A 10,688-nucleotide genomic window follows, 5' to 3' on the forward strand; every position below is an offset into this window, starting at 1 on the left:
ATGTTGAGACAGGTCTAGGCTAGGAGCCCCCAGCACACAAGAGGTGTGGCTTAAGGGGGGGTGTTGGTGTTGGAAATAAGCCACACCTGGACTGACGATGGACTGGTCCAAGAGGGGCCAGTAGCTCAGTGGTAGAGCACTCCAGCAGCGTATGGAAGGTACTAGGTTCGAGTCCTAGCTGGTCCATGTCTCAACAATGACAAAGGGCCAAATGTTGATTCTATAATATTCAAAAAATTAATTGGAAGTTTGATGTATATTACAACTACAAGACCATATATAATGTATGGGGTTACTTTAAGATCAAGATTCATGGAATCACCAAAAGATTCCCAATGGCCAGCTACAAAGAGGATATTGAAACATATGGTAGAAACAATAAAATATGAGATTTTTTATATTATACAATTAATGATTTTGGTTTGACTGGATATACTGTTAGTGATTTTACAGGTAACGTTGATGATAGGAAGAGCACTTCTGAATATACTTTTAATTGTGGAACAAAGGTATAGTCTCATGGGCATCGAAGAAACAACCCATAGTGACAATGTCAAAGGCCAGATATAATGTATGGGGTTAGTTTAATCTCAAGATTCATTGAATCACCAAAAGATTTGGAATGGCAAGCTGGAAAGAGGATAATAAGATATATGGCAGAAACAATAAAATATGGGATTTTATATTATACAACTGATGATTTTGGTTTGACTGGATATACTGATAGTGATTTTGCAGGTAACATTGATGATAGGACGAGCACTTTTGAATATATTTATCATTTTGGAACAAAGGTAGTCTCATGGGCATCGAAGAAACAACCCATAGTGAAATTGTCACCAGCAGAAGTAGAATATGTAGCAGCCACATCAACAAAATGTCAAGCGGTTTGAATGGTGAGAATTTTGACGGATTCATTGCAACCACAAGAGGAATTGACTACAATCTTTTGTGACAACAAATCAACAATTGCATTGGCGAAGAATCAAGTCTTTCATAAAAGGAGCAAGCATATTGATACAAGATATCACTTCATTCGAGAGTTGGTGAATAATGGAGAAATCAATTTAAAGTTTTGCAAATCTGAAGATCAATTAGCTGATATATTTACACAGTGTTAGAATGTTCTAGTAATTTCTACCAGCTAAGTGATAAGGACAGTTGTAAATAAGATTTGCTATTTTTAGAAGATAACAAAGTCGGCCTGAGATGTAAATAAGTTTTTGTATTTCCTTCTGTCCTCTATAAATAGAGGCATATGTAAAACATTTCAAACAAGCAAGTAAATAAATAAATCAGAAGCTGTAGCTTTCTTTCGTGCCTCTGGCCACTGTCAGAATGCAGATGCAACTTTAAATGTGAATAAATTGGAAAGTGAGTTAAATACCCAGAATATGATTTCAAAGTGATACCAATCAGGAATAAAGATAAAATTCCTATACTTTTGACTAAAATTTTAAGGAAAATGCATAACAATAACAGAAAAAATGTTTTGAGTTCAATCAAAATAACACGCATTCCACCTGTAGCTCATGCACAGAATAATTAAATATCCTAGAAAGCAAATAAAGAGAGAAGATAGCCATGCAAACTTAGCAAAAGTCTTGCATCTGGCTATAAGCAAAGCCCCAGTTCTAAATGTGAATTATATCACCTCCAACTTTTCCAGCCAAGAGAATTGACCTCTCAAGACAATCTGCTATACTCTACAAAAATTTTAATTTGGTTTGAGCAACATGCACCTAAATCAGACCATATTAGTCAAAGTCATGGTCTTTTCATGACAGACTGCTGTCTACCATCAGGTATTGCAATCAGAACTACAGGCTTTGATTGTCTCAAATATGGCACATCACATCGAAAGTAGCCTTTCCTTTCTAACTGTAAAATCTCACCTTTTTTTAGGTTTCGCATATTTGCGTCACCTACGGCCGCAGTTTCCCATCTTGTACATGGATTAAGTACTTCAAGAAAATTGTCTGTTTCCTCAAGCTGCAAAAGACAGCAAAAGTTCTAGTAAGAACAGTTCATAACAATAATCTACTTTCTTTATAAAAAACACTAAAAAAAATGTTTCACAAGGAAAAATCTTCAAACAATTAGAGAATTCTACATAATTATCAGTCCAAATGATGCCCATACAAACATTAAAAGAAAAAAAAGCAATGCAACAATAGCAGCAAACAGGATAAAAAAAGCAGAAAAAGAAGCTTGTGGGAATTTAGCAATCTCATGGCTAGTCTAAGATACAACACACGTGATGTGCAGGGGCACTATGTACATAAAGTTACATCAATCTATCCATTATTGACCATAAAAGCTTTCAGTGACATAGTGAAAAATGTACCTTCTTTTTAGTAATCAAATGATCAACTTCAACAAGTGACAAGTTGACAAGCTCAGATATCTCTGGTAGCCATGTCAGCTTTAACTTTGTTGTTTTGACTGAGCCTTCAAGATGCAGCATGCCATGAAGACGTACAACAACACCATTCGTGTCCTTCTCCACATTTTTTATGATGGCATTGCCCCAATCCATCAGTGTTACTTCTTCACCTTCTGAGAAAAGAGCAGCATCAGCACCATCCAACCAAATTCGTTTTGTGTATGTAGTTGCTTTGTTTCCAGCACCTTCATACTTTTTATGCCTAGGCAGAATTCTAACAAAAGCTTCTTCAGGCCCATTTGTTAAGCATAGAAGAACACGATTTTCAAAAAGAGCAGTGTGTCTAGGACACACGGGATCAATGATTTTTTTATTGATTGTCCAAAGTTTGTCCCACTCCATTAGATTAAGATTTTTTGATGCTCCCTAGAACAACAGTGCCAAAGAAAAATCAGCTTTAAAATTTTAATCAATACAGGTTATAAGAAACTGTATGGCAAATTAAAGAATGCTAAGCGGAACAATTTTGTACCAAAGAAAAATCAAACATGTAAACTTACTTGGGACAGAATGAATTGCTTTAAAGCCTCTACTGTCAACCCTCTCCGCAATGTTCCTTGCACTGTTGGGAAACGAGGATCATCCCAACCCTCCACTTTTCCATTATCTACAAACCACTGTAGTTTTCGCTTGCTCAGGAGAGTGTAAACAAAATTCAAACGACTAAAATCCCACACATGTACTTTCCGCAAACCCATGTCTTCTAAGACCCTGTAATATTGTTCATTACGATCATGGTATTCACTTGAGCGGAGAGCATGTGTCACACCCTCAATGCTATCTACATATGGACATGCAAAATCATATGTTGGATATATCTTGTATTTGGATCCCACACGATGATGAGGAATAGGATTGCATCTATAATAAACAGGATCCCGCAATGTCTTGTTAACAGCTTGCATATCCAGTTTACCTCTAAGACAGCACTGCATGCCCCTCTCAGTAGCAGCAATCATTTCTTTCCACAGACACATATTTTGCTCCACAGAGTTATTCCTATTGATGGACTCAATTCCATCCATTCTCTCTTTCTGCATCTGCTCTCGAGGTGTATCATCCACATAGGCCTTTCCCTCAGATATCAATTTCTCAGCCATCTCTACTAACTGAGGGAAATAATCTGAAGTATATGTAGGTCCTTCTCCTTTAATGCCTAGTGTATCAAGATCACTCAATATGTTCTCTACAAACTCACTGCTTTCTTTAGCGGGGTTTGTGTCATCAAAGCGTATAATCAAGCGCCCTTTATACCTCTGAGCAAAGTATTGGTTTAAAAAAGCAGCTTTTGCATGTCCAATATGAAGATATCCACTGGGCTCAGGAGGAAACCGAGTACAAACTTTTCCCATTTCTGCATCCGGTAAATCAATGTCAAAAGAACCTTCCTCCTTTGCTTTCTCATTGCTTTCATTTTTTATACCATTAAGCTCACTTTCTTTCAGATTTACTGGCTTTGGCTTGCCAATTCCTCTTCTGCCAACATATTTATCAACTACTTCACTGAGTATTGGATACTCTGACAGTATTGAATTGAACCATCTAACCAGATTTTGATATTTCTTTGATTTGCGGATACCTTCCCATCTTTGCCCAGCCCCTGGAACAAAGAAAAAAAAATTATATTCAAATAAGAAAACAAGCTTTTAAGATAGACAGACAGGCAACTTTTTTTGAAGATAACAAAATAACATTCTGCATTTTGCATATCTCTATATATTTTGCTAAAATATGGTTTAATTGGTACAAACTGCAGGAAAAGAGGATTACATAAATAAAAAAGCCTTGACAATTAACAAACAGCAGTACCTGCAAGACCAGACCAAATTGCTATATCAGCTACAGATAGATTATATCCAACCAGGAACGTCCGCAGCGAGAGATAGTTATCCACATAAGTACATGCTTTTTCAAAGTCAGCTCCAGAGGAAAAGATGGGTGCATATTCCAGCCATTCATCAATCTATAAATTTACAATTCATTAATAAGATCCATTTCCAAAATTTTATATATAAAATCACTTGGCTAAATGATGTTGACTACAGCTGCAGCTTTTGGTATACATGATTGATTTTAACAACTAATTGCATTTTTGTACATCTTTTACTCCCAAAAAACATGACCACAATAAAACATAATGAGCTATCTCTACGTGCTGAGACAATAATAAAAAATAATTCATAAAAAACATTTAAAAGAAAAAGGGTTCTGCAACTTACAAATATCCAAATTGGAATCATTCAAATATTGAGATATCAGTGAAGAACAGAAAAGTAATTCTGAGGGGCTTCAAAATTTAACCTTGCAATACTGGGCTATTAGATGCCAAGACTAGATATATAAACATTCTTGAAGGTAATTGGGAGTCAATGATGAATGTACAGGAAAACTTGGTATAGCATTGTATCGTAATATCTTTCAAACTCTATAATTTGCCTATTTGTAATCAAACTGCTGAGACCTAGCATGTTGGAAGGCTATTGCAATAGATTGTAATGCAGCTAATGCTGTTGTGACTATGAATAAACAAAGAACATATTGTTATTTTGCTGCTCTATTTAGTGTCTTGTGAGTTTGTGCAATTGGCTGTACGGTTGGAAATACTTCATTGGACCCTCCAGTCTTGATTGCATCAATATGCAGACACTATTTGGAAGGAGCTCCTTTCCCACTTCAACGAAACCAAGGTTTGGCTCAGCTTGTGGGATTATAATCTTGAATCTCCCATTGGTGGTTAAGAAACTGAGACTGTTGCCTTCAAGTCAACCTAAGTTGGGTGTACTCAATGGCATCAAGGCTTGGCTCGGCAGGAGGTATATATTATATCTTGAATCTCCCATTGCAAGTTAGAAACGACAACCCTTGAATATATAGCAGTATAGAAATGGAAGGATCATCCAACATGATTCTCCCATGTGTTCTGAAAAAATGAGACTCAGACTGCTGATTCAAGTTGTCAACTGTTGAGGCCATGACCTACAAAGAATCCAGTATCATTCCCAACTACGATTGTGATTCTTCACGGATGGATAGATGCTTGCATAGACATCCCCAATAAGGGTTCAGATTATTAAATTGTAAGGGCCTCTACGGTCAAATAGTTCCCTCAAGCATAAAAGAGAACCAATTTCAATTTCAACGGTGCAACACAAGAGTGACCTGGATCCAACTGAGTGCAACAGTAGTTGATTATGATCAAGGCAGATTTTTACTTAACTTCTCCAGATCTAAGACAGCATCCTAACCATATAGTGGTGGCAATAGCACTTCTTACTAGTTCACAAATAGCCTATGATCGTAACTGGCCTCATGCTGGCATTGAGGAGGACTCTACATTGATTATAGAAGCAATCAAATAAGGATGCCACCACTGGAAAGTTGATGGAATAGTTTGAAACATTGTTGACTTCTTTCATTACTTGACAAGCCCTCGTTTCATTGCTAACATGGCTTCAATAAGGTATAAGACACCTCCAACCAAACCACAATGTCTAACTCCCACCGCAATTTACAACACGAGCAAATAACACTTTTCTTTTGTCTGCAAAAAACTTCTGCATAAAAGTAACACTTTGCAAGTGAATAGCACACCGAAGACCCAAAATAATCCCACTTGATATTTACTGCAAGAGAGTTGCAAATTAAACTGAGAAGAAACTAGGTACAAGATAAGGATAAACTCATTGCACCCCCAAACAAATCAAATAAACAACCTTTGTTCTTCTGTTACATTCATGAAAACAAAATCTGAAAGGCAAACAAATAGTATTCCTGGCTTTCTTATCTAGTTTAACCTGGTCCTAATAAACCATAGTACTCCTGGCTTTCTTATCTAGTTTAACCTAGTCCTCATAAACCAGTATAGTCATAAACTAGGTATTAATAGAAGCAACATTGAATCTTTTTACTGTACAGACAATGGCAATGAGGAGCACCTGAGCAGTTGAAAGTGCATCACGGTTGTAAAAATCAGGAAGAGTTGCAATGCGACCAAGGTATCTCAACACTACACCAGTTCCATGCAGTTCCTCTCTACAACAAAAACGCAAGAATGATTAAGCCAGCTATGAATGTTGTATTTACAAGGGATAAAATGGCAAATTCTGTTCTCAATATTTTTAAATATATTTATTTGCTATCACACCTTGCTAAAACCCTTCAAAAGTGAATTTTGAAATGGAGGAAAACAATGTAAACTATACATACCCAGTGGAAAATGAGAGTGCAGGAGGTGATCCTGAAGGAAGATTGGGATCAGTCTTCAATGGAACACCTACAAGTGCTGCTGTGGCGATTATTGAGAAGGGTGGAATATCTTGTGCGTGTGCCAAACTCATTTCCATTTGCACTCCTATGTAGATCCATTAGTAGTCCCATCAATAGCTAAACTTAGTAGAAACGACATAAATACTGCACTGAAAAACCTAATTGAACTTTTTTTTTAAGTTTTTATCAACCAAACCAAAAATATCACATACCCATTATTGCTTCGTATCTCTATCCATCTAAAATCTTAACGAACGTTATTGCAGAGATTAACAAAAGATTTAAGCCAGTATTTTTCGCCTCCCAAATAATATGCTAATCTTAAGAAAAGATCTAGAAAATGTGCCATTGAATCTATTAAAAAAACTGACGACCATCACCAAAATGTCTGAATATAAGTTTTTCGTGTTTGGGTATCAGAAAAACCAAAAAAAATTACCTTGTGTTTTTTTAGCCCACTAGATTGTAATCTGCGACCTGAGTCTTTATACAAAATTGGGTTTTTCAGTTTTATCGAAATTAATTACCAAAAAAGAGCTCTCTGAAAGAATAAAGGTGGTTTTCGCACTGTTAGGAAGCGGTCCTATGGAGGTGAGCTTTAGGATCTTTAGATAAGAATAAAATTGTTTCGTAATACATTGGAATCTAATTCTTGCAAATATGTCATGCCCCCCATTAGAAAAGCGTTGGGAATCTAATTCTTGCAAATATGTCATAGAAAAGCGTTCTCTTATTTGAAGGAATGCCAGACGATCAAAACATCGGTTGCCGTTGGATTTTTTGTTACCGTTTTCTCCTTCCACCGAGTTTCCCTTTTACCGCCGCCGTTTTACTTTGTTGTGAACACCCAATGGAAGATGCTTGGAACGAGAGAAAAAAGAATTAGTTTGGGCGGGATGTTTTTTCCTATAGCTGATATGCATAATAAATATAAAAAAATTTATATTATGTATATAAATATATTATTGTCTTTTATGTATATTATATTTATTATCATGTTATTATATTGAAAGCGTATTATATTCACATATGAATGCAAAAAAGTATGTCAATAAAAACTAGAAGCATTTAATGTGATGTGTTTGTGACACTTAAATGCATGAAAAATTAAAAAATTAAAAAATTAATTTATTACTTTTTTTAATCAGTAAAAATAGTTATAAATTGTTTCTCAAAAAATATACAGTATCAAAAAAGGTGGCTTCAACCAATGATATGAACATCATTAACACATCCCTTCAAACCCCTTTTATACAAAAACCCCAACTATACCACGAATATCAATCATCCTACTTAAATCAAAAAATGTGGTCTCTACGAATTTAGATGAGCCTATGGTCAGCATGAGAGAATGTACAATATATCAAAATATAAACAAAAAACATACTAATCTAATTTGCTTTTAATTTCTTCATTTATTGCTCCTCCCAGTAGTCGTCCTTCACAAATTTCTATTTCTTCTTCTTCTTATTCTTCTTCTTCTTGATTGTCCCTGCATGTTGCTCCTCCTCCCACTCTTGTATGTACTACTTAATGAATTTCCATCCCACTTGGGCTTTTTTCCTCCTATCTTCTTTATATGAAGAAGCTCTCCATAATAAAAACGGATGCAGAGGTGGGGTGAAATCTACAACATATAGCTAATCACCACCTCTAGCTTTAAACCCCTCACTTGGAATCGAAATGGCAATGAAGGCATTAAACTACAACACCATGCTTTCCTTGAAAAGGAGTCCATAATCCACCGAGTGTCCTCCTATTAGAATTCAAGAAATGTGAATGCCATAAGCCCAATTATCTTCTGTAAGAATACCTGTCACACAAACAGAGAAAATTTAACAACAAAGAGAATTGAAGACAATTAACAATAATTGAATGTATTGTTTTGAAATTGTTTAATTACAAAGAAGGATATGACATCCTTATAAAGAAATCTAACTCTAAAGATAGAAACCCTAAATGGTGGAGTCTACAAGATAGACTAAGAGTTAAAATAGAATGCATGAATCAGTCATGTATGCACAAAAAGCATAATAGACTAATTAATGCATGAAACTCTCGAAATTCTAAACATAGTTTGTTTTTCCTAGTTTGCATTGTGCATGGAGATAAATATTAATTAATTATTCATAATTAATTAATTAATTAATTGATTAATTATTTAGTGAATTAATGCAATTAAGTGAATAATTAATATATAAAATATTTATTCCAACACCCCCCCTAAATGCACAACTGGGAGAGAGACAAAGATGTAGGAAAAGGCATGCACAGATGAATGCAAGATGAGTCTCGACCTAAAGCCTGATGAGGTACCCATGAACAAACATGCAAGTTTCTTAGAAACAGAGCAAAGGAGAAAACCCAAAATGGGAAAAAAAACTGCTCTCCAAAAGAGAAACAAAAGACAAGCATGAAGAAACATTGAAGCATGAAGAAGTTGCAAACGCTATCGTAGAATGACTGCTATGATGCTGAAAATCTAACCTCCAAAAATAGGAATGCAAGAGTGTTGATATGGTAAGTATTCCATCTCACCGACAATGCATGGGTAAATGGCCACCACATCTCATAGTACATAGGAACAAATACATAAGTGCTCCATCTCATGGACAATGCATGGGTAGATGGCCCTCCATCTCCTGGTACATAGGAACAAGTACTGGATACATAAAACACTCCAACACGAAACCAAGGAAGCATTAGCACCAACAGTAGATACTCTCCCCCCCCCCCCCATAATGCTGACAAGGGAGAGGTATGACAGGTACACTAAATTTGAATTCTATTCTCCATGATGCTAAAAAAAACAGAGATCTAAGACAAAAAGATGGAGCTCGAATCATGGGAGGGCAGAATAGGTCCAGGAAATCACTGATTACTTCGGAAGGAAGAGATATTGGGTTGGTAAGCTATCTACAAAAATTGACTTGAGATCTGGATAGAGCTCTGAATCACCTTTCCGATGATATCTTTGTAGCGTCGTAAATTGTACGCACTGGCTAGGGTGGTACAATTTCACACCTAGTTTAGCACCCGCCTTGGCGTAGTTTGCATTTTGCATTGCATTTCCCCTTAGAACTTAATTAATTAAATTAATTAGGTCTAAGGTCCTATTTCATCATCTTCCACATCATAAAGTTGGGCCCTTTCATTAAAGTGTGCCCCTTTCATTTTATTCTTCCAATACATCATTTAATCAAAAACCCTAATTAAGTCCTATTTTGAACTTGGGGGCTTGATTTCGAGGGTCAAAACATCTCGAAATCAGCTGTAACTTCGGGATTCGCTCTAAAATCATCATATCCGATGGCCCTGAAAATTTGGTGAAAAGTTGTCGGGACCATGGCGCCCGGAGTGCACATGGTCCTGGACATTTTTCCTGAAATTTTAGGAGCACGATCCAATCATAAAATAAAGCTTAACCCCAAGAAATTGGCGGGAGATTCAATCTCTAGGTCGGCCAAAAGTTGAAATTAAGACCTAGGGTTTCGTATATAAGAGCTCTCTTTCTTCATTTGAAAGGGGGAGAGATTTTTGGTTTTCAAGGACCTTCTATGCAGCGAAAGAGCAGATTTTTGAAGACTTCAACAACATTCAACATCCATCCATCAAGCATCTATCAATTTCATTCATCCATTTAAGGCTTTGAAGGCATTGAAGAACAATAAGGGATCACCGACTAAAGATTGGCTTGTACCCCTCCCTTGGGGTTGGGTATGATTTCATGTTGTTTTCGTGTCTTTGCATAAGCTTCCTTACAGCATTTGTATTCATGCTTTAGATCACTCTACATCTTGATTTGGAGCATTTACATTATCATTTACAAGCAATTAGGGTTTACTTTCTAGGTTGCTCTAGTTTGCTTACTTGCATTTTAGGATCTTGCACACACACAAGGTCTGCACACACATTACTATTACAATACAACTTGGCTATTCGTGGAGGTGGAAATCACCGAAGTGGGGGTTTGACT

The 10,688-nt window shown here is 36.2% G+C and overlaps 1 protein-coding gene across 2 annotated transcripts; it reads right to left on the bottom strand.

The window, feature by feature from the left end:
- Positions 1-1,422: 1,422 nt before the first annotated feature.
- On the bottom strand, positions 1,423-7,410 carry LOC131070749 (glutamate--tRNA ligase, cytoplasmic). 2 transcript variants are annotated; one of them, XM_058006377.2, is made up of 7 exons: positions 7,152-7,410; positions 6,653-6,797; positions 6,382-6,478; positions 4,256-4,409; positions 2,947-4,046; positions 2,348-2,812; positions 1,423-1,992 (listed from the first exon to the last, which is right to left on the bottom strand). In XM_058006377.2, the coding sequence occupies exons 2-7, from the start codon at positions 6,787-6,789 to the stop codon at positions 1,768-1,770; spliced, it is 2,178 nt and encodes a 725-aa protein (XP_057862360.2). In that variant the 5' UTR covers positions 6,790-6,797; positions 7,152-7,410; the 3' UTR covers positions 1,423-1,767. The 2 variants fall into 2 exon arrangements, with proteins under 2 accessions (XP_057862360.2, XP_057862359.2); XM_058006376.2 differs by lacking the exon at positions 7,152-7,410 and adding an exon at positions 6,925-7,094.
- Positions 7,411-10,688: the final 3,278 nt, after the last annotated feature.

The sequence above is a fragment of the Cryptomeria japonica genome, chromosome 2, assembly GCF_030272615.1.
Source record: "Cryptomeria japonica chromosome 2, Sugi_1.0, whole genome shotgun sequence".
Taxonomy (NCBI): Eukaryota; Viridiplantae; Streptophyta; class Pinopsida; order Cupressales; family Cupressaceae; genus Cryptomeria; species Cryptomeria japonica.

Excerpts from the sequence above, each read along its gene's own strand:
- LOC131070749 (XM_058006376.2), bottom strand. Across the intron at positions 4,047-4,255 it reads AATTTGGTCTGGTCTTGCAG|GGGCTGGGCAAAGATGGGAA; the intron begins GTACTGCTGTTT and ends TCTTTGTTCCAG. Across the intron at positions 1,993-2,347 it reads ATTTGATTACTAAAAAGAAG|CTTGAGGAAACAGACAATTT; the intron begins GTACATTTTTCA and ends TGTCTTTTGCAG.